The 27,737-nt window shown below is 41.7% G+C and overlaps 1 protein-coding gene across 2 annotated transcripts in view; it reads right to left on the reverse strand.

Annotated features, from left to right (window-relative positions):
• Positions 1-17,023: 17,023 nt before the first annotated feature.
• Positions 17,024-27,737, reverse strand: part of Sox30 (SRY-box transcription factor 30) — a 31,415-nt gene continuing 20,701 nt past the window's right edge. The window contains exon 5 of one of the 2 annotated variants that reach the window (XM_034507437.2): positions 17,024-18,065. In XM_034507437.2, coding sequence (XP_034363328.1) covers positions 17,684-18,065 — 382 coding nt within the window. In that variant the 3' untranslated portion in view covers positions 17,024-17,683. The remainder of the gene's footprint in view (positions 18,066-27,737) is intronic. The other variant, XM_076937006.1, reaches the window with a different exon arrangement.

Consider the following 27,737-nt stretch of genomic DNA (forward strand, 5'->3'; position numbering starts at 1 on the left):
TGTGGGTGTGTTTGTGTGTATACACGCATGCACCATGGGGCATTTTACCATTTAAGGGATTGACATTTGTCTTATATCACACAAACTGTTTGAAATAATCATTTCCTCTTTAAACCCTGCTGCCCTCCTATCCATGACATCATATTTTTTGTAAAGCTGGGTGGCTCGTATTTGGTAATTTCTGTGATTTTAAAAACTAGGAAATGAAAATCGAGTTCAGTCTGGAATAAGAATCGAGGGCGTGTGCTGGGCCCAACAAGAGCACACATCTATTAGTCGGTGTGTAGTTGTTTGAAAATACAATAAAACATCATTTTCCATCTATGTGTATCATTTTTCAAATAATCACTAAGCTGTTAGGATATAAATATTAGCCAAGGTTATGGGTGTCTGATTACTTAATAAATGAGATTGTAAAGTCTTCCTTTTGGATAGCGGTGCCATAGAAATTATCAGGGCATTAAAGGGTGATAGAGTTTGGGGATCAGATAATCTGGGAATCACAAAATCTTGGTCCACTCTCGTGAATCCCACCTTGGAGTTCATGTTCTTTTACGGTTCCTTGCTTCAAGTACTGCTGGGGTATCAGGCAGCATGGATCCATCTGTGTGCTTGGGTGTGTGTCGTTTTTCTCACGTCTGTGACAAAATACCTATGAAAAGTAACTTGAGAAAGGAGGGGTTTGTTTCAGCTCACACTTCAAGGGTTCACTCTATCATGGACAGCAAAAAGTATTGACAAAAGCTATGGTTGCAGAAGACGGTGAAGAAGAAGGCTGGTCCTCAGGAAGCAGAGAGAGAGAGATAAAGGCTAGTGCACTCACTCTAGAGTGTTAAGCTTTGTGTTCAGTCTGGGACCCCAGCTCATGGACTGAAGCCTTTCACATCCAGCCTCGGTCTTCCCATCTCAGTTCCGTCTCTCTGACGATCCTAGGGGTTTATCTCCAGGGTAATTTTAATTCTCATCTAGCTGATAATCAAGATCAATCTCACAATGTATGTGATTATGTTGCTGATGACTGTAACCCTGACTTGCAAAGAGATTCTCTCTTTCTTCTTGACCCTTGGAGAAGCCTGGTGCTGTAGTGGGTCACTTACAATGGCCTTTCTTGAGTGATTTGCTGTTGTTGGGATCAACTAGAGTGACGAGTTCTAGGCTATGATCGTGAGCCTAGTCTTGGGAGCCCACCTCATGGGTAGAGAGTCAAGGGGATCGTTCTAAAGTGAGGAGGAAGTTCTTCCAGGAAGAAGTCAGAGACAGATGAGAACAGTGATTGTAGGAGACCAAGAGATAAACACTTTTACCTGGGGGATAACCCAGAGCTGCACAGGAAGTGGTACAGAGCTGAGTGTTCAATGTCATTTCAGGGAGATGAGGTCAACTGGGCTTTGAGGAGACAGGAGGGATGGTGTGACCATCAGAAGAGCCAGTGAGAGGCAGAAACCAGAGCAGAAGAGATCTTTTTCCATTTTTGTTTGTTTGTTTAAAAGATTGGGTCTCACTAGGTAGCCCTGACTGGCCTGCAACTCACAGAAATCCTCTTCCCTTAGCCTAGTGAGTGCTGGGGTTAAAAGGCATGTATCATCACCAACTCATCAAGGAGAGGCTTCTGAGTCAACCAAGGTGATGGATTTTCGCTCTGAGAATAATAAGGAATCCCTAAAGGAAGAAAGAGAAGGATACCTGGTTACCTATGCTTCTTCAGAAAAGGGCAGTGCTTGGCCAAGACCACCACAAAACTACTGATGTTATGTGTTTTCTCATACACTAGATTTCATGATGCTCTAGAAACTAGAGAGAGCGTATCTGGGGATCGTACCACTTCCACTAAGCCAGTACTTTTCAACTGTTCTTCATCACGATGCTCAGGAGAGCTAGGAAGACAGCTCAAGTTACTTATCTGAATTGCTTTAAAGCCTGAATCAGTTCATTGACCTTGACTACCAACTCTGTGATTAAGGTAGTCGTGACCATATGACTTCACTATCACCAGGGCCTTGGCATCTGGCACAATGCTTTTCCCATGATGGGCCCAAGATATTCCTACCATTATGATTGTGAAATGCACATTTATTGAAAAAAAATATAGATGGGGCTATCAAGCAAGGATTCAGATGGTTGCGGTTTTTGTTAGCAGGTAATTCTGACCCATATTTATAAGCTTGTTAAGTTGGACAGACTGACAAAGCTTCGGGGGCAGCAGATGCTGGGGGCAGACGAAGAGGTGGCCAAGTTGTCATCCAATACAACAGTGGGTGCTGCCTGATGCATGCCATTTAAATGAGTCATGCCACTTCCTGGGGGCCAGGGCCACTTTTCAAGGCCCTACATCCTTTTATAGGCCGAGTAATTTTGGTGCCCTATGGCAACCATGATTCAGAGACTACAAATCAGAGGGTTTTTCCTGAGAGATCAAGAATAAAAAATTCCAACTCAAAAGAGAGAGAAAATTTGCATTTGATGAGGCAGTGCTTTTTCTTAGCAGAGACGGGGCTTTGAAACCAGGAATGGTAGAAAGCACACAGAGGAAAACCGGGGCTCTTAGAGGTGCATCTGGCCTAAGGAGGGCCCCAAAATCACTTCAGCCCATCATCACCTTCTCAGTCCTGAAGCATAGGGTTGAGCAGTAAGCATACGGCCCCTCCTCTGCATTCTCTGTAACCAAGGATCCCCATGTCAGGGGCAAAGCCAAGGAAAACAAGACAAGAATGATTTACCTGAAGATGAGCTATGATTTGGGACCCGAGGCTGAGGAAAGACAGCTTCCCAAGGTCAGTGTTCTTGGAGGGTTCAAGGTTAAAGATCCCATTTAGAGCAGAGCTTATAAGGACAAAAAAAAAAAAAAAAAAAAAAGATTTTCTGCCAGAATCCTTCACAAGGGATGAAGTCATCATTAATGATCTTCATTTCAGAATGACACTTATAGTCTAATGGAAGCATCTGTGGGGGAGATTTTCAGCCCCGGGCATGTGGATGCCTTTTCAATTAGCAAAGAGAGTTAGCACCATGTTTTAGAAAGGTTTTACATCAAGGAAAATTAGGACCAGGTAGACTTGGGTCGTATTTCTGTCTCTCCCTTGTGCCCTTTGAGTAGTTACTGTGGTCAAAATACAAAACACACAACTCTCTGGGCCTTGAATTCCTCAGCTATAAAATGTCAAAGGAGCTTTCAGGATTAGAAAATAAGGTGGAACAAATCCAGCACTGCACACTGCACATCCCGAGTGTTCCAGGGAGGGCAGGGGAGGTGGTGGTGATGATGGTGAGCCGGATGATACAGGCAGCCCTTGTCACCATTTTGTTCTAATGCAACACAAAGAAATCTAAGATCAGACTCAGATGCACTATACGGCTGAGTACATGTATGTCTCCATCCACTGGACGGGACTCTTCACACTTCCTTTCCAAGAGCAGCCAGACTTTATTTCTAATGCCATTAGCATATGAAGCCCTCCATGGGGAAGCATGGTTCTAACTATGCAGTTGTTGGGGACCGCACTAGCCCCACGTTGGGGTGGCCAAAATAAATGTTGCAGCCCAGGCAAAATGTTGAGGCCCGGGCCGACCCACATTTGGTTGGCCACTGTATCCCGGCCCAAGCTGCTGCTTCGGTCTTCAGGTCGGGTTTCAGCAAGAGTGAGGGTGAGGCCAGATTTTACCTAATGTCTGAGATTCGTCTCTGATGATCCCTCTATAGTCTCTGATCTCAGTCTATATTCTCTGATCTCTGGTTCTGTCTTCTGTAGTCTGACTAATGTCTTCTATCGTCTCAAATCTGATCTGTTCTGTCTCTGCCTTTTATATGTCTCACTTCTAAGCCACGCCTCTAAGTTACACCTTTAATCATGCCCTTAGGTCTTGTCTCTAACTCTGATCTCTATACTTCTAAGTATACTATTAAGTCACACACCTTTAATCTCACACACCTTTAATCTCAAGGTATCTAAACCAAGATTATCGGAGTGTGCTCAGCTGTTGTAGGCTATTGTAATCCAAGTCTCATGTCAGGGTATATGGCTCAAGATGGCTGCAAAGCTGATAGCCGCTTTCTGCTAAAAGTCGGCCCCCAACATGCAGTCTCTTAGCCTCAGCTGTACCACTACCCTTCACTGTGTGAAATCTCCTACCCCACAGTTTTGTTAAATAAACACTGCTTCTCACCCCACCCCATCTGCAACCCAAAGATCTTTGGTTTAGCAGTGCTGAAGGTATGATCTGGGACATACTGGCGAGGGTCTGGGAAACATGGGGAGACGAGATGAGAGCCAGGCATGGAGTGACAGTGTGGGCCTATTACAATTCATCCAGGACCAAAGAGGTTTCTGTGAGGGCAAAGGAGAGAGTAGAGATATGACTAATGTTTAAAGGAATTACAGTAAATTCTTCGTGGATTAAATGAAGCCATGCTACCACCGAACACTTCATGTACAACGCAGATGGTGTGGATCCTGAGAGGAAATGCAAGGATGAGCAAGGTACAGCCCCCATCTCAGGACTGTCCAGCTCACTCTTATCTACTAAGTGTAGACCAAGTTCAAGGCTGACTACTCTGGATACCTGATCTTGGAGATCTTACAGCCTTAGGTGAAAGAATGCGTTAAGATCATATCCAAGAACAGAGTTGAAAGTGCTTTGTAAGTGGGAAATCTCTTTGTAAATATCACTGATGTTTGTATTCAAATTGGGTTAGACTAAGGTCCAGTCTGGAGGGCAGGCCACGCCAAGTGCTGAGGCAAAGCTTTGACTGTAGGTAGCCATCCTTTGAAGGAAGAGGAACGGACCTTAGAACAAGGTGCTATTGTCTCTTTCAACAGATAAAGAGATGGAGTCTCAGAGATAGCAAGCTGTCACTCAAGGCCACCATGGGCTTAGTAAGGAGCAGGAAGAGATGTAAATCCACACAGAGTGATGACTTGATCTGGGACAGAAATGCCGAGGGTGGGGGGTCAGAAAGGAAGAATGGCCTCCAGTATACCAGGCTGAAAATGACTACCGAATAAAGAGTTCTCACCAGCATCTCACATTGTATACAAAAATTAACTTGAAATAAGTAATAGGGATCATGTAAAAGCTAAAACTATGAACCATCTAGAAGAAATTTTGAGCTATGAGGACATAGCTCAGTGACCCAAACACCTACCTTACATGCATAAGGCCTTAGGCTGGATCCACAGCACTGGACAAAAAAAAAAAAAAAAAAAAAATTTTTTTTTTAGTTGCTGAGAAGTCACAAGAGAAATTTACAGCCCCAGTAAGCAAAACCTTTATTTATATGCAGATAGAGAAACATAAACTGTAACAGAGAAAATTGATGCTATACTCCATTAAAATAAAAAGGAATGTCTTTAACTCTGAAGGATGTTATTAAACGCCATGAATGCGCGCCACAGTCAAATGAAATGTTTGCTATGGGAAGGCAGAGTCGTGCACCAAACGCATGTAAGGGGCAATTAAAATTGGATGAAAAGAAGGCAGCTCAAAAAAAAAAACAGCCAAAAGATTTGTACACTACAAGAAAAACTGTTCAGCATGAATAGTTACCAGGGAAACGGCATTAGAATGTCAAGAGAAGCGGTTCTGTAGCACTTGGAAGGATACACATTGGATATCAATCTGGCAGTTTGCTATAACTTACCCCATAACCCAATAATTTAACGCCTAGGTATCTACCCATAAGATCTGAATGCATATGCCTCCCCAAATTTATGACTAAATGTGCATAATAACTATATTTGTAGTAATAAAATGAAACTGGTGTAACTCAATGGCTGGACAAATGGCAGGTCACCACATCATAGCCGAGTTCAGCAGTAAGAATCAGTGACCCACATGTCCATCATTGGGGATGTTAGAAGCAGAGTGCTGGATTGGGTGGCTGGAGGAGGGGGCACAGAGGAGACAGTGGCCTGGACCAGAGGCAGATATGACTTGGTTCTGAGAGCAACTTATAGCCTCCCCACTCCTCCTCGCATCCCCTACCTTCCTCCCTAGAAATCCATTTTCTCAGCCTCATGACTATGCTGTGGGAGGGAGTGCGGGGTCAGGCCTGAGTCTTTCACATCCTCCTTCAGACAAGTCAGAGGAATCAGGCTAGGACAATCCCAGCACCCTTCAGACATCCTCATAAGTACTATTCTTTTAAAAAGTTGGAAGGTTAGTTAAGGAGTCTGAGACTATTCTTAGCACTGAACTCTATAAAAAGGAAATACCAATGACAATCTTAGATGGCTGTATTTTTACAAGAGTTAATTCCAGCCTCCCTCTGAGAGTTCCCAGTCTGCAGAAATCCTCAATAAAAATACTACCTCGGATCAGACCCTCAAACCCCCTCTTAACATTGCTAAGATTCTTTGGGGACTATTTGAGTCAGGGACTGACTCGAAGAATGCTTATTGCATCCACTCGTATGGACACCCCTTCCTGAGATGCCTCTATCTGTTCTATCAGCAGAAAACAATTAATGAGTGGACCGACAGACAGTCAGACATTTCTGGTGACTGGACAGAGAGGCAGCATGCCAAAGGAATTAGTAAGTAGCAAGCTCTTGTCAGGCTCACCTATGTTCCAGCCTTATTAGGAGGTCCCTCAACCTCTCTGAACTTCTTGCATGAAAGGGACAGTTGTGGGACCCACGAGTCAGTGCCTGGTGTGGCCACTTAGCAGATTTTCAGCAGAGGTTAATGCATCATTGTTGTGTGTCCAATACACAGGGATTATGAAAAATGTATTCCTGCCTTTGAGAAGTTCATGCTAACTGTTATAGGCAGCATACAAGCAGGATAAGGAAACAGAATTGGTGATGGTGTGTATTACAGAAACTACTGCAAGCACTGCAGAGATGGCTCAGTGGCTAAGAGCGTGTGTACAGATTTCGCAGAGGACCCAAGTTTTGTTCGAGTCAGGCAGGTCACTACCACCACCCCTAACTCCAGCTCTAGGTGATTTGCTCTTCTGGCTTTTGAGGAGACCTGCATTTGTGCATTCACGTGCATACCCCCACTCAGACAGACACTTACACATGTAATTAAAAATAAAATATATTTAAAAGAACATGCCTTTTGGTTTTCACACAACACTAGTCCCCTGCTTTGGACTTTGTTGGCGACCAATTTGTTACTCTCTCTCTCTCTCTCTCTCTCTCTCTCTCTCTCTCTCTCTCTGTGTGTGTGTGTGTGTGTGTGTGTGTTGAGAATTGAACTCATGGCCTTGAACATACTAAGCATGTAGTCTCCCACTGAGTTACACATCCAGCCCCTCAAGGGTTTTAAAGATGCCTTTTGCTTTTGACCTAGATTTCCTCTTGAAAATTTCTTAAAAAAACAAACTCATGGAAGGCAGCCTGGCTGTTTTTATTCAGAGGAGAGACAGAGAGAGAGAGAGAGAGAGAGAGAGAGAGAGAGAGAGAGAGAGAGAGAGAGACTAAATGTCTAACAATAGAAGTACATGTAATGTAGATATCATAAGTAATGACTGTTTCCACAAAGCAGATGACAAAGCAGAGCTACAATGCGGGTTCATTCTGAGGCTATGGCCCGAAGCATTGTTTTTATTAAGGATTTATTGTAACCAGAAACTCTAAGAAGGAAGCCTGAACTTTTCCCATATAAAAACACAGGCACTGAGATATTTATATACACACATATATGAACTTTGGCTTAACAATAGTGCTGTGTGTAATTTTTGAGAGGACTTTTTTGCTTCATTTATTTTTATTTCTATAGAGACTATTATATATACATACATACATGTACACAGAAGCAAAAAACAAAACAAAACAAAACAAAACAAACAAACCACGAAGGTAGGTGAATCTGAAGTGTCTTTGGTTTTACTTGATGCTGACATTTCTTTTTCTATTCTTTCTTTCTTTTTCTGCTGCCCCACCCCCATACCCCTACCTTTTTTAAAGACAGCTCTGGCTGTCCTGGAACTCACTCTGTAGACCAGGCTGGCCTCAAACTCACAAAGATTCACCTGCCTCTGCCTCCAGAGTGTTAGGATAAAAGGCATGGCCACTACTGACCACTTCACTTGACATTTCTAAGAACTCTATATCCTTTATTTAGCTTTTCCCAAATATACTGACTGTATGACACGGGTCGAGTTCTTCCCGTCTCAGGCTCCGAGTTTTTCACCTATAAATGCACATGTTAGGCTAGGTCAGAGATAGCAAACTGCTTTCACCCTGAGAACAGCCCCACATCTCGGGAAGTAGCAGGGCCACCTCTGCCAACAGAAAGGATATCTGCTAGGAGGTGGGAACTGGTAACCACTGGTTATGTCTTCTGTGGATCTAAGACTGAGAAGCAGCATAGGAGAACTATGCAGCTCTCATACGTAGAATAGAAAACTGTTAAATTTCCTTACACCTGATGGGTCTGGAACATCTTTAAGCAAAAGTGTTAGCCTCTACTTTGAAAGTCCCAAGTGTTAGAGATACCAAACTTCATACATTCAGTTTTGGCAAGATTGTACTAGATCACCAGGTTTCGACGGTATACCAAAGATTCCAAGACATAATTTAAAATTTACGGATTGAGGGCCGAAGATGGCTCAGTGGTTAACAGCATGTGCTGCTCTTGCAGAGACCTGGGCTCGGTTCCCAGCACTCATATGATGGCTCACAACCATCTGTCACTCCAGTTCCTGGGGATCTGACACCCTCTTCAGACCTCTACAAGCACCAGGCATGCATACAGTACCCAGATATACATACAGGCAAACACTCGTGTACATAAAGTAAAATAAATCTTATTTTTTTTTCCCACTGAAGAAAATTCACCACAGCACTGTCTCTGTTGTATTTACACCCATTGCCTACCACACCAAGATCAAGAAATAAGCCTGCAGCTGTTAACGCAGCTTCTTCAACCTGAAACAGTTTGAAAGTGACAGCTGTTGCAGGCATAAACCTGGTCTTGGCTTTGACCTTGATCCATGTCTCAAGTTTCCTTGAATTCTCTGAAAACCACACTTCAGAGAAGTGTGTGCTTCTAATTACCTACCCCCATGCTGGGGGTGGGGGGTGGGGGAGAGTAAGCAGAATATTGGGATTTCCAGCATGGGACAGCATCAACTTCCATCTTGAGTTAATGGTCCCAGGTCGACACAGGGCTGACACTATACCCAAAGTCATATGTTAAATTTAATCAATCGCTAATCTTACTCAGTTGGCAAACAAACATGGATTGACAGAAGTCAGCAGTGGGCTCTAGTGGCTATTTGGAGGAAGGGACAAGCTAGAGGGCTTGACTGCATCTCAAATTAACTATGCTAATCTGTCATAGCTTCCACAAAGAATAGCAGGCTGCATTCAGGGGTCTGGGCAACAGCTGTGCCTTCCAAAGCAAGACCCTGTTCAGGAAGATGATCCGAGTGTGGGCTGTGTGTTTTAGCAGGATTTACTGGGACTTTCCAACTTAAATGGCCCTTTGTGCTTTTAAAAGTCGGGACGCTGACCTCACGAGTGGCTAACTAACGCATGATGTCTTGGAGGTCTTGATTTACATTTGGCTGGTGGCCGGCCGGGACTGAACTGTCAAAATGCCCAGATGACTGATGGACAGTGCTGGGCTTGTTCAGGCTTGTTTGGAGTGGAGTGGGTGGATTCTAGGACACTTGCTCTGTCCAGGTTTGATAAGCTAAACAAAGCCAGACTGTTAGAAGGGCTGACTCCACAGTTCCTCTCTGGATGCCAGGATGTAGAGTCTTTAATCAGTCATCTCTTCATTGTCTTTATTTACATTCCCCCTCTGTATCTACTCCAGGGTCTACTGGAGCACTGCCTATTTGTTCCAGGAAACAATCCTGCCCAAGACTGGCGATGAATCTTGTATCTGTATTTGTCTTTTCTACTCGACTCCTAGAGTCATCTGTTTGGTCCTCTCTTTTTCAGGAAGACACTTTGCAAGTAGGAGGTGATTCTAGATTTCTTACTGCTCTGGACTATCACAGTAGATACAGGATGTTAGAAATGGAGCAGCTGCACCCTGCCATTTAGGCACCGGCATTAAGCTTGCTCAGTACATCTAGGAAGGAACATGTTTTTACCAGCCTTCCTTATCCTTCAAACCAGAATGGAGGACTATTTATGTTTGGGGAGGAGCTGAGGTTTTATGGATCCTGTGGTAGTTCAGAAGTCTTAATTTCTACAAAGTATATGGTAGAAACACCGGGCAGCTTGAGCCCATTAGTAGACCCAATGACCAGGAAGATGTCAAGACGGGATAGCTAAGTGCTATACCTGTCATGAGGAGGACAATCACCCAAATAAAAAGTACAGCTAAAATGCTTTCACGGGCCACATAAGCAGTAGCTGCAAAACAAAACAAATCTAAACTTGAAAAGAGATCTGAAATAATCCAATGAAAGAAAGAAATGGGCTGGTCATGATGGTGCATGCTTTTAATCCCAGCATTCAGGAGGTAAAGGCAAGTGGATCTCTGAGTTTGAGGCCAGCATGGACTATAGAACGAGTTCCAAGACATCCAGGGGTACACAGAGAAACCCTGTCTCCAAAAGGAGGAGGAAGATGTGGATGAAGAAGAGGAGAAAGAGGAGGCAGAAAGAATGAAGAGAGAAGAGAGAAATGAAAGGAAGAGAAAAACTGAATGAATGAACACCTGGGATAGCAATAAAGGCTAGTACAAAGGCAGGGAGAGGCAGAGTTCCATTCTGAAGGTGTGCACATTTGTTGGGTGGCCTTGAACTGGTGCTATCTATCCTCTTTAAGGCCTCTTTTAACTGGACAAATAAAATAAAGACCATAGCAAATAAAGACCTATGGAGAAACTTGTTAGGAGAACTGTGTGAGGTAGTTACATAAATGATCAGCTAGGAGAGAATAGTAAGAGCTCAGCAAGCGTGGCTTCTGTTGACTGATTCATCAGCTACCTATGGAGTATACCCTTGTGCTTTAGGTGCCATGCTAGGCTCTAGAGGCCACACATTCAAACGAGAACTGTAGTGTTGCCATTCTCTCTCTCTCTCTCTCTCTCTCTCTCTCTCTCTCTCTCTCTCTCTCTCTCTCTGTGTGTGTGTGTGTGTGTGTGTGTGTGCACGTGCATGTGGGCTTATGGATGCCATGGCACACATACAGAGGTCAGAGGACAACTTTTGAGAGAGAGCTCTCCACTTTTACCAGTAGGTCCTGGGAATCAAACTCAAGTCATCAGGCTTGGCAGCAAGTGCCTTTACCCATTGAGCTATGTCACTTAGCCCTATTTGTAGAAGTATTTTTTAATGTCTTTAATATTATATTGCTGTGTGTGTGTTGTATGTGTTTGTGTGTGCGCATGTCATTTGTGTGTGTACAGGTCAGAGGATTACTTTCCTTTCACCACAAGTTCCAGGGACTAAGCACAACTAACCAGGCTAGCATGACACATGCTTTTACACACTGAGCCATCTCACCAGCCCTTTACAATTCTTATTTTGAGACAAGGTTCTCATTAAATTCCCCAGGCTGGATTTGAACTCACCCTGTAGAACAAGTGGACCACAGACTTGAGATCCTCCTGCCTCACACTCCAAGTAGCTGGATTAATAGACCAGAATCACCAGGCCAGTGCTAAAAATAAATAAAATGAATAAATAAAAAGATTTCTCAGTTTATATTTTCCAGGGTACAAATCATCCTGGGAGGATTTTGAACCTGCTATTTTACCCTCTTCCACCTCTATGTTGTCAAGAGCAATTCTCAGCTGGGTAATTGCTTTGAGCTTTAAATGTGGAAAGGCACTGAACTGTTGGGCCTTAAATTGGCATAGGCAAGGAAGGAGAGTGGAAATTTTGCGGGTGTTATCATGAAGTTCCCCAGCACGATTTATCAATCTCTTCCTAGTGGGCTTTACAATCAGCTAAGGAGCCTTGCTTTTCAGGGCTCAGACTTTAATATTCAGACTCTGGAGAACCAGGATGATATTCTTTTAGAGGTGCCTAGGTACTACTTAGTACCTAGGGACATGGGGAGCACTGCTTATCTGATGCCCAATGAATTTCACTGGCCTGTGAAGCTAAGAATGTAAGGCTGCATCCGTTGTCATGTTCACCAGTACACACGTCTTTCTGGTCTGTAGAATATAGCTTTGGTCCTAGTTGATCACAAAGGAGCTTAAACTCTAGTGACAGATGTACACATCTGCCTTGTGGCAATGTAAAGCAGGAACTTGGCTTAGGCTGTGAGGGCTTTTGCCTGCGTTCTGGAAGACAAAAGCCTGTATTAGGAAGAATCTGATTCAGCTTCATGTGATAGAGAAAACCAAATTCTTGTGGATTAGTGTGGCTAGATTTTCTTTTGCTTTCATACAATGTTGCCAATCCACCCAGTCCAGATGTGGTGCTCACCTTGTCTTCTTAACCATTTTCAGAATGACGCCTATACAGTCCAAGATGGTTGCTAAGATCCCAGCTATCCCTACCATATTCCAACTAATAGGAAGGTCACATTGGCAGAGAGGCATAGCATCTCTCTTTAAACATAATTTTGGGACTATCCCTTGGTATCTTAGGAGTCCAGAACTCAGCTACTTGACCATATCCTACTTCAAGGGCTGAAATAGCGTATTTCAGAATGGCCACATACAATAGAATTGTAGGGTTCTGTTACCAAAAGAATAAAGGAATGCAGTCACTGGTGACAGCTGGGAGTTGTGTAAACTGAGATCTGAGGAAAGAGGCAGGGCAGGGACAAAGTGTGGCTCAGAAGGGACTGGAGTGGCCTTCCACGAGGTCTGTTCACCACCCTTCATGCTGTGGTCCAAACTGTACCTGGGGCAACTTTATCTGCCCCAGCTACTCAGTTCTGGTGTCGACACTTCCACCCAATTCCAACCTCACATCCCAGCACAGAGAAAATCCTCTTTTTGTCAGAATGAGATCACCTGGAGATTTCACCACAGGGTTGGTAAACTGGAGTCCTTTTCTGTCTTCTGATGACATGGTTAGATGGGTTTGTAAAACAAACTTGAAAACCTTGTTCAAATGGTGCAGTGTCAAGGGGAGGTGTAAGAACTGCTAAAGAAGTTTATCCAAGATGTAATCCAGCCGGGTGGTGGTGGCATGTGCCTTTAATCCTAGTACTCAGGAGGCAGAGGCAGGCAGATCTTTGAGATTGAGGCCAGCCTGGTCTACAGAGTGAGTCTCAGGACAGCTATGGCCACAAGGAGAAACACTGTCTCAAAACAAAACAAAACAAAAACAAAAATCAAGCAGATTGCACTATAAAGATTCCGGCTTGCCACACTCAGATGGAGAGAGACTGATTCTGTGCATCTAAGGAACAGTAAGTAGTCCCTTTAACAGGGGCCTGGGGTGATTTTGTGCTCGAAGAGGTTCCTAGAGACAGGATCGGGATAACAGCTGCTTGAGTCACAAGAGGTGAAGGTAGGGACTCAGACCAGGTGTCCACTACCACATGGGACCTGGGGCTGGAACTCAGATTTTTAGGCTTCGAGGCAAACCATCTGACCATAGAGCTGTCTCAGTAGCCCCACAATAAAGTTTTATTCAGCTGTAAAGACAAATGAAAGTATGTCATCAAAAGGAAGGTAGATGAGAGATACTGTATGAAGCAAAATAAGCCAGAGTCAGAGTCACGTTTTTTGTCATGTGTAGAATCTAGATTTTATCACACACACACACACACACACACACACACACACACACACACATTGAAGGGGGAGACTTTCAGGGAAGAGACAGGAGATTATTGGGGAAACTGAGGAAAGGATAGTGGAATGTGAATATGGTCAAAGTAGGTGGAAATGTCCTTAAGAAATCCTTCATAGGTACAGTGAATTTACCCTAACACAGTTTTCTTAAACATGTCAAATGTAACTCCGACTTCTCCCCCAGGCAGAACTCTCCTGACAGCTGGTTGACAGTTAAGAGCACATCTGCCTCTCTAAATTCTTGAATACATTGTCATCGTTCATTAAAGACCCAGTTTAATAGCCAGCAGTGAATTACAACAATTACAGGTTTCAATTCTTTAATCTTTGAAGACTGTTAGACACAATTTTTTAAAAAGTTTATTCAGACACTGCTTTTGTTTAGCAAAGCACTTAAGGTAACTGTTGTGGAAATCTATGTGTGATGTTCACAAACCTAAGCCACAAGCTGTCACTTGACAGCATTTTCCAAAGCATGGACTAGGTGATATCAGTAGACACTGTTAAAATAAAAAAGGAGTCACAAGAAGGTAAGTGTGAAACCTTGAGACATAAGACCTTTGGTGACATTATCATGACAAGTGGGGCATGACACCAGCTTCCAAAGTTGTCTGACCAAATTCAGTCAGAACATGGAACCGCTGGAAACGTTCCTCTCTCTTTCCTAACTTGGCTTCTCAGGACAGCACCTTTCCTGTCTCCTTGCAGTACAATGGGGGTTTTTAATTTGCAAATACTTGGGAGTACTTATGTCTAGAGTCCTGAACAGTGTGACAAGTGAAGCCTTCTGACATTAGAATATGCTTTGAAAAGGAGATTTGCATAAGAAACCCCACAAAGTCCCACTTAAGAACGAACCAGTCAGAAACTACTTGTGGCTTGGAGCACTGAGATTTCCCTCACTAGTGAGAAGCAGATGCCCTTGGGGGAGGTGTGTTTAATCTTCGAACCTCTAGTCATTGGTTTAAAAACTTGTAAACAGGTGTGAGTACTTTGGAGGCTTGCTCGATTATCTGTAGTTGGTCTTCCCTAAGTAATATGCAGCTTTCTGATCCAATTCACACGGTGGTTCTAGAAACAGCCTGAACTCCTGACCTCTGGTGCCTGCCTGGAGAAGAGGAGATAAAGCCCTAGCTACTGCACAGCTGTAGAAGGGGCTGAAGAGATGGCACAGTAGTTAAAGGCACTCCCTGCTCTTCCAGAGGACCCAAGTTCAGTTCCTAGCCCCTATGTTGGATGGCTCACACCCTCTTGTAACCCCAGCCCCATGAAACCCTATGTCCTCTCCTGGCTTCCGCTGGCACGGCACACAATGGCGCACACACAAACATATCCACACTGAGTAATAATTCCTTTAAAAACAACTGTGCACTGACTGCTCGACCAGAGGCCCTGAGTTCAATTCCCAGTAACCATATGATGGCTCACAACCATCTGTAATAGGATCTGATGCCCTCTTTTGGTGTGTCTGAAGACAGCGACAGCGTACTCACATACATACAATAAATAAATCTTTAAGAAAATAATGAAAATAAAAACAACTGTAGAAGAAATCAGAAGTGAGAGGCTACCCTAGAAACAGGTAATTAGGAAATGGTGAACTATGACCTTTACCTTTCTGCTGTTTTACACTGTGATGTCCTCAACCAATCTGTCTGCAAGATAAGATCTATGATGAAAGCCTTTTAAATGAGATGGGATAAAAAAGGTCAAGCTGTTGCACACATTTCTCCTAGACATTAACTCTATAACAGATAGTCAGTATATAAACAATGTTCCTTTAGTTCACACATAAAATGACATGATATTTGGATCATCCAAGAAATTCAGGACTTGTTCTTTACACCAAAATTTCCTGTGCTGAGCAATTAAAGGATATCAAAGCTGGAGAGAGGGCTCAATGGGGGAAGTTGCTTGTTTTGCAAACTTGAGGACCTGAGTTTATATCCTCAGAATGCGTGTAAAACTTAGGCGCAGTGGCACATATCTGTAAGCCAGAACTAGGGAAGACGGAGACAGTGTGCTCCGGGCTCAGTGAGAGTGACTGGGGAAGACAACCATGCCATCCTCTGGCTTCCAGGCCTGCATTCACAGGTGCACACACACACACACACACACACACACACACACACACACACACACAAAGAGCTTCAAACCGGAAAATAGAAATTATAGACGTGCAAACATTACACCCACAGCTTGAGAGTACTGAAACATTAACAACAGTAACTTTTAGTTTAGTAACAAGGCTGTGGCATCCCAGCAGTGAATGATACACACTGAACACCACTCTGCTCAAATGTCTGCTCTATTATGGGACAATCATGGTTTCCAGCCGATCTGAAGTTCTAAAGAAAGCTTTCCTGGACATAACTCTTGAGTCTTAAAAAAATGTTCAAAGGTTCACCTCAGAAAACAAACATTTTTCCTAACAGCTTTGCAGCAATACTTTGCCGTTAACTTTCAGATGATGACAACAAGGTCTCCTTTCAAAAAAATCTCATCTCCACTATCCAGTCACTGGAAGCTCACACTTACAAAGTTTAAGTAAGGAGACTTCAGTTTATACAATTTACACAGATGCCTGAGGGAAGTGTCCCGATTTGTGGCAATTTCCCAGCAATTCACTTTCTTCCTGGTAGATATCTTTTAAAATGATCTCACCTCTGGCCATCTTACTCTATTCTGAAGGGGGTCTTCTTTATTCACAAACGGATGCTTGCCAAGCTGTGACATCACAAATGGCATTTTTGTTGGTTGTCAGTATGAGTTAAGTCTCAGAATTGTAAGTAAATTCCATGGTCTTTGATGAACCCAATAATCCCTTTGAGCAGTGTTAACATAGCGGACTTGCATAATAGCATTAGAATATACATACACATCTTTGACGGTTCAATTTCAAACCTCTTGCAAACTGTGATAGGAGATAAATGTCTTGGCGTGTCTGAGGAAGTCTGTAGATCAGGTTAACTGAGAGGGGACGGCACACTCTAAATGTGGACGGCATCATCCCATGGGCTGGGGTTTTTGACTTATAAAGAGGAAGCAACCTTAGTACCATATTCATCTGCTGCGTCCTGAGCACAGCTGGAATGTGGCCAGCCACCTCACGTTCCTGACACCATGCATTCCCCCATGATGCACTGCATCATCAAACCATGAGGCAAAATAAATCCTCCTTCGAGTTTTCTCAGGTATTTTGTCACAGAAATGACACATGTAATTAATATATGAACTACCAGGGTTCTGTGCCACTCTGCTGGTATCTAATAAAGTATCTGCAGGTGGCATAACAGCTAACACTCCTGACCACACTCTGCACTCATCTACCTCCTCTCAACAGAAAACATTTAACAAGAGCATTTCCATCTGTTTATTTAGTTACAACAACAATATAACAATGCATACCAAATGGGAAAGATAGTTAAACTGATGATAAAATGTCCAGTAACAGAAATGACTATATCTGAAGGAACTGCCCGGTGTCATTAAAATACATTTTTAACTTATAATTGGTTATTAGTGTAAATTAAATTTAGCAACTGAGTTCTAGTCCATGTCTACAAGTTATCAAAATATTTTCAAAATGTTACATAAAAACTGACAACATCCATAAATATATAAACACCAAAATTTTTTCAGAAAAATAAAATAATGTACCCTGAGATAAAAGGCTAATCACACTTGCCATGTAGATATACTCACAGGTGTCCTCACATGCCACGGGGAGCTTTCTCTGTTTCGAATTTTCCAAGATAACGTAATGCTATCACATGTTGGTGCAAGTTTCAGCCATGACAGTAACTACTTTAGGTTTTATGATCCCTATGCTGAGGCATCGGGAGTCCAGGGTCACTAAGGAGAGCTTAGGAAGACATGAACGGCACTTGGTTCTGACTCCTCACATCATGGCTGAACACGCTCAGCAAAGCATCCTAGGCTTTTTTTCTCACACCAACTGACCCAGAATGTATTTTAAGAAATGTTTATTTTCTGCGCATATTTGTTTTAAACTATAAATTCCTGAGCACTTTTTCTTCTTCCTCCTCGTCGCTGTCAGTGACATTGACTTGCTGGACACCAGAGGGAGCTGACGCTGGGGCTGTGAAGACATTCTCCAAGGCTCCAATGTCCAGTGGAGGCATGGGACTCAAGTACTCTTCCCCACTGTGGCCATGGCTGTTGTAGTACGGGGGTCCATCCATGCTCTCACAGCCCCGAGAGTCTTCACTGTGTGTGTGCTCATCTGGATAGTCTCTGAAGGGATAGTCTCTATTTAAAGCTGAAAATATAGCCTCATGTTTTTGGTACCTGTCTTCATAATAACCGAGACATTCTGGCATTGAACTTGGAAAATTTCCATAGCCAAAGGGAGGCCGACTATAAGGGCACGTGCTGTGACAGAAAACAAAAACAGACAAAATGACATCAGATCTTGCCCACAATGCCTGGCCCACAGACAGGGTTAGGTGCGTTCCCTTGAGGGCCTGGAAAGCATTTCTTTGACATCTTCCCACTGCCTATCCATTCCCACCCAAAACACACAGGCAGTTTGAATGGACGCCACCCCCGACATGATCACCTCCTCTTCCTAGTTTCTAGCTCCTTACCTTTGATAACCAGGATAAAGATAGCTCCCCGCCCCCACCACCTCTCCACTACCTCACACCACACAGGGTTGGACATGGAAATACAAGTTGTATGACAACAAAAAGGGCAGGTATAATGTGTAAACTGTAAAGTCGCTCCTGTTCTTCCTAGAATGGGAAAGGAGGGGCTGCTAAATACTGCAGCCTTGGAACACAAAACTCCAGCTTAATTTTACCAATGACACAGTAACAGAGTACATTAAGAATATTCTCTGTACTATAAGACATTAGAACTGATTCCACACTATGCTTTTGCAAACAAACAAAACACCATGGAAAAAGACTGGAAAAAAACTTCTGCAGTTTTACAACTGACTTTTGAAAGGCAAAGCTAATAATCTTGTCACTCAAATCCAGTTGCCAATTCTCTTTAAGTATTCATCTCTTTGGAGGTGAAGATGAATTACACAGAAATTGGGGTCATGCACGCCATCTAGTGACAGCTAACACAATGACAACATTCATTTGTAAAACCCATGGAATGCCAGTCACAGCTTGATGAGGAAGGAGAAAGAGAGCAAGGGAGAGAAGAAAAAAGGGAAGAGGGTAGGAAGGATGGTAGGATGGAAGACCAACTCTCTTTCCTTTCAAATGTATGAGAGATGGACCAGACCACTGTCTCAAACTCTCTGAAGACGTCCACTCCCAACCTTGCAATACAAGGTAACTTGCTAGCATTGAATACCACAGATACAAGTCAGTGTTACATTTTTTTAGGTTTACAACCATACTGCATCATTCTACTTCAGGTATTTAGAATTTAAAGCATGTGCTCTGACTTTGTGCCCTCACTGCCGTGACTTTGATCACACAGCTGAAGGAGGAAGCCTTCAGGATCTTCCATCCACTGAACTCCATGTGGATGTCAGAGAGCATATCAAATCTACTTCCCATATAAAGTCTTCATTTACTGCAGACATAACTGCTCAATTAGGAACTGTCTTTCAAAAGATCCAGTTTCAAGACATGGTAGAAAATTTAAAAACCTTAAATCCTGATATACATCAGACATGTGCTATAGTTTGAAACACCAATATTGCAAGACTGTATGTACTGTATGGGAAAACCAAGTTAGTGTCATATTCACAAGTCAGTTATGACAAAGCTTGTCCAGGGTTATGTGGGTAAAAACGAGTAGCTATAAAAGCATTCCCTCCATTAGGAAAAACATCTGTTAACTTGATTAGAAAAATAATATTAGCCAATACACAGAAAGAATATTGTATGCCTTCTAGATACTGGCTGAGGGTTTCACACAGAGCAAATGAACCTTACAGACATGTATGTGTCATCCAACAGAATGGAGCACATTCCTCTCAACTGCACATGGAACATCCTCTCAGATAACTCATAGAGTCGGTACACCCTAAATCAAGTGTTGATAATGCTTTTAAATCTGAAATAATAGCATGCACCTCCTCGGAGCACAATGGATAAACTTACAAATCAGTAGCAACAAGAAGAATGGAAAGTGCAAAAACAGTGGACACCGGGAGGAAGAAACTAATGGGTAACTGGAAAAATTAAAAGGAGAATAAACATTTTTTAGCAGCAAGTGAAAACAAACCTCCCAAAACTATGTAATATAACCAAAGAGAAATGTATAGAAATATCCCCATACATCAGAAAACCAAACAGCCTAAAGCCAACATTGAGCAGTGCATCTCAAGCAACAGATCAAAAATTAATAGAAGGAAAGAAACAGGGAAGAAATAAACTAAAGGAAAAGAAGATGGACAAACGTCAAGGTAGACCACACACACACACACACACACAAAGAGAGAGAGAGAGAGAGAGAGAGAGAGAGAGAGAGAGAGAGAGAGAGAGAATCTCAAACAAAATCAAAGATGAAAAAGATAATGTAACAAACAGTCCAGAAACACAAAGGGTCATAAAAGCTATCATGAGAAAGTACATACTGAAATAACTAGACGCCTAGACGAAGGGATGAATCCACGAGTAGCACACACAAAGCACCACAGCCGAGTCAGTCATAAACAGAAGTAGGCACGGTGGTTTGTTTGTAACTGCAGCACACAGGCAGAAGTGGCAGGAAGATTCAGGCTGGAGGCCAGCTAGGATTCATACTGAATTCAATGCAAACAGTGTGGCTGGCTACACAGAGAAACAAACCTTGGAAAGGTAAATGGGAGCAGGGGTAGAAGAAAGAAGAGATGGAGGTAGGGAGAAAAGGAGGGAAAATCTAAGCTGAACAAACCAGTTCTGAGTAGTGAGACTGAAGCCTCAAGTGTAAAGGATTTTCCAAGACCTAGTGAATTGACTACTGAATTATACTGTTCATTTGAATAACTAGTTCCATTTCTTTGAAAACTATTTTAAAAATTGAAATGGAAGGAACTCTGCCAAACACTTTTATAGGTCCAGCTTTTCTCATCACCCTGGTATGAAAATCAGGAAAACTATAGACCCATATTTTGGATAAACATGGCTGAAAATTTTCTCGATACTCGTGACCCATATTTATTGGTACATGAAAAAGTTCAAACTCCATGATAAAATGAAATTCGAGAATTTAACATATACAAACCAATAAGCATAACACATCACCACAATTCAGGACTGTAATATATCTTCATCACCATACACAAAGAGTGTGCAATAAGATTCAATATTCTATCACAGCAAAAACACCTTTACCAAATGATATACAGAAAAAAATCCCCTAAATACTAAAGGCTGTGTATGCAAACCCCACAGCCTATATGACACCAAGCAAGAAAACTGCAAACATCTTCTCTAAGGTTGTAAACCACAAAGGTATCTATCTGATTTCACCACTCTTATTTAACACAGTACTGAGAAGTCTTAGCATGAGTACCAAGAAGGAGAAAATAGAATATCTAGACTGGAAGTTAAATTATCCATATTTGCATATGAGATTTTTTATAGAGAGAAAAAACTAAATTTTCCATCAAAAAGCTGTTAGAACTGATACATAAATTTAGTAAAGCTGAAGACTGTGCATTAAGCATACAAAAATTGGGCTTTCTCTGGACAGCCCTGGCTGCCCTTTGAGCTCAGTATGTAACTATGGCTGACCTCACCCTTGTACTCTCCCACATCGTTATGATGTGCTCTAAGATTCCAAACACAGGCTATACAATGAAATTGCTGGAAAGGAAAATAAGAGATCAACCCACTCACAAAAGCCATAAAAATAAAACGTTTACAGCAAGGTGGACAAAGAAAATTGGGTCTTTTACTAAAGAGTGCTGGAACAATACATGTACACAGGCAGCAGAACACTGCATCCCATCCTCTCACTGACAGTGGAGCAAAGGCCTACACGGAAAACATGAACTTCTAACATCACTGCAGGAGCAGGAGGAAGGCTTCCGTACACTGCTGTGATGTAGGCAATGACTTGGTTTTAATGACAGTACCCAAAGGCACAGACAATGAAAACAGACAAACGGGATGATGAACTAAGTTCTCACCCAGTAAATAAATGAGATCTACAGAGTAGAAAAAAAACACTTGCAAATTATTCATTCAATGACGGATCAATATTTAGAATACAGAGCCACTAAATACCCCAAAAGGAAATAATCAAATGGCCATATGCAAGTCCCCAGCTAGGTAAGACACATTCAAAGCTGAGGTCATTATACCAGAAGATACTTATATTCCCATATTTCTTATTGTACTATTCACAAATACACAATCAGTCCAATGCCCTTCAATGGATGAACAGATAATGATGCTGTGGTATCATTACACACTAGAATACTATTCAGTCATAAAAAGAACAGAATATGAAAAACCATTTGCAGAAACGAGTAGAAATGGGAATTATGTTAAGTGAAAAAAGCCAGACAGAAACACAAAAGCCATGCTATCATTCATTTCTGGAAACTAGTAAGTTGGTCTTGGGGAAGAACAATGGAATCTGATGGCTGGAGCCTGGAAAGGACAGAGGATATGGCACCAAAACACAGAGTGACAGGATACTGGTTCTTCTCTACAACTACTAGGTAACTACTGGTTCAAACAATCTGTGCTACATCTCAAAATGACTAGACAAGTAAAATTTCAAGCACATAACATGATTAATACTAACAGATGGAAATCTTTTTATTATCCTTTATTACATATAGTGTAGATACATCAAGTTCCATAAAGATGTACAGCCATTAAGTCTCAAATACAAAGGAATGCTGCTGCTAAGGCTCCATCCATAGCTTCTGATTTTCTCCACCTAGGGTAGGGCCTAAACACTTGCATTTTTCAAGTTCTAGTGCATTCTCAACCTTCCTAATGCTGCAACCATTTAATACAGTTCCTCAGGTTATAGTGACCTCCCCATAGCCATACAATTCATTCATTTCTGCTTCCTAACTGTAATTGTGCCACTGTTATGAAACAATGTAAATATATGCAACCCCCAAAGGGGTTGCAACCCATAGGTTGAGAACCACTGTCCTCTTGTGCAAGCAGCAAGCTGCCCGGGAGCTGAGTGTGCACTGGCTCAGCAGGAAGGGTGATGGAGACAAAACCATGCCAACACCATATGGATCCACAGGCATTCTTAATGTCACTAGAGAGAAAACCAATTTTAGGTAGTCCTTCATGAAACACACAACCTATGCAGGTACTATGAAACATATGACCTATGAGAAGGAGGAAAAGGAAAAAGGGAAGAGGGGGAGGAGGAAGAAGAGGAAGGGGAGGAAAGAGAGGAAGGGGAAGAAGGGGAGGAAGGGGAGGAAGAGGAGGAAGAGGAAGAGGAGGAAGAGGAGGAGGAGGAGGAAATAGCAAAGATCTTGGATCTACATGTTGATGCCCCAAGATGTAAAATCCACATCCAAGGTGTGGATAAGCTTTTGTTTCTTAGTAAATGTATAGCCACGGCGAAAGCTAAGGAGATAATCCAATAATAAGGAGATAATACCAATGTGTATACTTGGTTGGCTCTTGATTTAGACACCACTTGTAAAAAGACAGGTTTGAGACAATAAGGAAAAGCAAAGGCAGATGAATTGTTGGTTAATAATAAGGCACATGAAAATTTGAGCTATGAGATGGTAGGCAGTCGTTTTGTAAATCTGTAATGAGTAAGAGTGTGTGTGTGTGTGTGTGTGTGTGTGTGTGTGTATACATGCACACACAATGTATTCTTTATCCAAAATGTTTAGAGCCAGAAGTGACCTGATTTCTGGATGTTGTGGTTTATACGTATTTACTCTGGGGAAGGGACACCTGTACTACTGTGCATGTGGGGGGTCAAAAGACAACTTTGGAGTTGGTTCTCTCTTTCCATCATGTAGGTCCTGGGTACGCAACTCAGGTCAGTAAGCTTAGTAACAAGAGCCTTTACCCACTGAGCCATCTCCCCAGCCCTGAGTCTTGTTTTGCTTTTGAGTTTTGGAGATTTGCATAGGCTTTCTTCACAAATATTTCTGTTTTCCACATTTGAAATTGTGGAAACACTAAAAGTTTCTCCTCCATGGTGAAGGCAATAAGAGCCATCCTCTGTCCTTACACTTACTACGTTGGACCTTTGTACTCACTGGGCTGGTCACTAAGTCCCCAGTGACCACTGTAGCTGGTGGCACAGGTCATCTTCACCTCTAGCTGAATTGAGGGTACCAGAACTCAGAACCTGTTCTTTGAGAATGCCCAGGAGCTGTGAAATGTAGATGCGAGATGACAGCACAGAACCCTGCGCACTCTTCCCCTCCCATGAACTGCTCTGACCTATATGAAATTACACACGTGTCTTCTGCTCCAAAATAAAGTACACCTTGAGTCACTGGCTTGGGAAATGTCTTAGGGGAGCAAGTCAACCAGCCCCTGCTACCTTTGTTTTAAGCTCAATTAGTGGGTTGAAGAGTGCCCCTTCAATATTCATGTCTACCTAAAACCTCAAAATATGATTACTTGGAAATAGAGGTCTTTTCAAGGTGACATTATATTGAGCAGAACATGATTCCAGTTATTTGTGTGCTTATAAAAACAAGGTGTATGCAGGTATGAAAATTTCAAATAATATTTTGTAAAAAACAAGAAAAGGGCTGGGTTTAGTGGGTAAAGCACTTAACATAAAAGCATGAGGGCATTTCAAGCCCCTATAACCCATATAAAGACCAGGTAGCAGCACAAGGCTTATAATCCAGGGAACTTTAAAGAAGCTAAAGATAGAGACAGTAGAATCCCTGAAAGCCCATGGGCCAACTGGCCCAGATTAAGCAGTGGCAAACAACAAAAGAGACTTTGTCTCACTGGTAGAAGACAATGTCCAAAACCTGAGATTGTCCTCTGACCTCCATATCACACTTACACGCGTGCCTGAAATTTCAGCAACTATGAAAGAGTAATTAACTTATACTGTTTAAACCACTAAGTTTACAATAGTTTGTAATAATAGCAATGTTGAGCTATCTGCTTAGTATTCAAATTTTAGATTTCTATCAAGCCTATAATTAACTATCTATAATATAATCTAGCCTATTATATAAATTGTTTACAAATTCCATTCTTTAGACTCTTAATAACTCTGACTCCTTACATCTGTCTGTGCAGATGTCTTCCCTAATGGCAAGCTTCTAACTTGCAAAGAGGGAAGTCACTACTCACTATATACTTAAATGTCCTAGGGAACTGGCAGTTTTCAGAAAAGCCCATGTCACATTCATTTCCACCAGCAATAAATGTGAGTTCTAATTTCTCCAACATGCTAATTTAAATCATTACCTTGGCCCATTCTAGCCAGGGATTCTGGAGTTACATTCCTGTGCTTTTACTGTGTATTTCTGTAATGACTATTGAATCGTGCAGGCCATGTACTTATTGGCTACATGGTCATTTTCTTTCAAGAACATCTACTGGGATTGTGCCTCCTTATAAGATGAATTGCCTTTCATTGCATTGAAAATGTTGTCTGTCTTGATATAGGCTCTGTACACACGATCTGCACACTCACATTCTGTGAGCGCTTCTGTTTTTGGATACCTCTTGACGCAAAAGTTGTTTTAATCATGATGTGGTTTAATCTACTTTTTTTTTCCTTTGTTGCTCATGTTTCTGATGTAAAACCTAAATGTCACCAAATTCAAGTCATAAAATGTACCCTTACAAGAAACCTTTATGGTTTCTCCTAAGAATTGTATGGGTTTAGCTCTTATTCTAGGTATTCAACAATGAGATAAAAAAAAAAATTATAGTGAGGGCTAAGAGTGCAATTTAATTGCAGGTATGCGGCTATTCCTATTCAACTGTTACTGTACCATTTGTTAAACACTCTTCTTTTCCCCACTAAAGGGTTTTGGAACATCCCTGCTGAAAATAAAGTGACAGTAGACTTCCTTTTTTATAACTGAGTTCTACCCCATTACTTACAACATCTATCTTCATGTCAGTACCACACTGGGGTTTTCTTTTTTCTTTTCTGTGCTTCTTAAAAAAATTTTGTCTTTTACAGAAATTTTAGGCTCATAACCAAACTAAACATTAGTACAAAGAATTCCTATATAATTCTCCCTCACAATATACACAGGATCACGCCAACACGTCTTATAACAGAGTGGTCTATGTTAAAAAGTGTATATAGATGTTACTCTTCACGATGTTAATAAATGTGGAGGAAGACACCCACTGACCACAGTGTCTTTCCCAACAGCAATTTCACTGCTCAACACATTCATCCCCCACTTCCCTGCTGATGACTGGAAACTTCAGAGTATGGCTTTGTCTTAGTTTCTCTGTATACCATATTTTTGCACCATCACTTTTACTGGATATAGCAATCTGTTGGGGTTTTTTTTTAAAGAAAATAAAATTTGTTTATTATTTTTATATGTATAGCCATTTGGCTTACACACATCCATGTACCACATGTATGCAGTGTTTACAGACGCCACAGGAAAGCATCACATCTGCTGGGACTAGAGTTACAGAGCATTGTGAGCTGCCATGTCGGTGCACTGGAAGAGTGGCTGGTGATCTTAACTGATAAGCTATCTCTTCAGTCCTTGGATAGATAGCAGCCTAGATTGGCATTTATTTTCAAGGGATGAAATACATCATTCTATGCTTACCTAGTTTTTAGGGTTACTTGCAAGAGATCTGATATTAGCTGATGTGTTTGCCTTTGTAGGTGAATTGGCAGTTTTCCCTTAAAGCTTTTAATAGTTTCTTTGTAGTTCTGGTATCTTAATGATCACAGCAGTTCTAAACTTTCGGTCTAAACCCCTTTGGGAACACATATCCAGATATCCTACACATCAGATATTTACATTATGATTAATAACAATAGCAAGATTACAATTATGAGGTAGCAATAACAACAATTTTATGATTGGGGTCACCACAACATGAAGGAAAGTATTAAAGGGTTGCACAGCATCAGGAAGGTTGAAAATCACTGGAGTATTATGTATTTCAAGACAAGCAGACACTAGGGAAGGTCATTACCATCCTACTAGCACTGAAAAGATACTAACAGGAATATTATACTCAGAAGAAAGACAGCCTCAATCATGGGAACACAGAAAAGGAATAATGTTTCTGAGGACTAGACAAAGGAGAGCTAAGAGGGAACCCATCATATCCAGTACAATGAACCAGCAATCTCTTAATGCTAGTACAGATTAAAAGACACAATGAACAATAACCCAAGCATCAAGATTACAGGAATTGGTAGACATTTTCAGCAATACTTTAAATATAGTCACAATTCATAAATCAAGAAATATGAAGTAGCTGATTAAGTGGGAAAAAAACAAGATCTAACTATCTATAGTTACTAAGAAACATAGCTCATTGGTAAAGCTATCCACAGAATAAGATGAAAGTCAACACATCAAGAAAAACTAAGCCGGAAAACAATCAAATTAAAAACTACATGGAAATTCCACCTTACTTCAGTTATCATGGCTACCATCAAGTAAACTACGAACAACAAATGCTGATGAGGATGTGGGTGAAAGAAGAATGGTGGAAAAGAAGACTCCTATATACTGCTGGTGGAAATGTAAAATTAGATTAGTCACTATTAAAACAGTATCCAAATTCCTAAAACAACAACAACCCCCCCCAAAAAAACCCAAAAACCTACCACAAAACCCAGTTGCACTTCTACTTCTACATGGTACACATTCTAAGAAATATAAGTCAGTAAAACACAAAGATACTTGCATATCCATATTTGCTATGGGTCTACTAACAGTATAGAATAAGCCTAGATGCCATTTAACAGAAGAATAAATAAAATGTGACATATGTAAGTATGTATGTATGTGTAATGGGAGTACTATTCAGCCACAGAGAACATTGGCATTATGCCATTCACAGAAAAATAGATAAAACTGGGGGTTATACTAAGCAAAATAAGCCATCACAGAAAGACAAATATTGCATACTCTCTTATATTAAGAATCTAGATTTTTAAAAAGTATGT

This window comes from Arvicanthis niloticus, chromosome 6, assembly GCF_011762505.2.
Source record: "Arvicanthis niloticus isolate mArvNil1 chromosome 6, mArvNil1.pat.X, whole genome shotgun sequence".
NCBI classification, from domain to species: Eukaryota; Metazoa; Chordata; class Mammalia; order Rodentia; family Muridae; genus Arvicanthis; species Arvicanthis niloticus.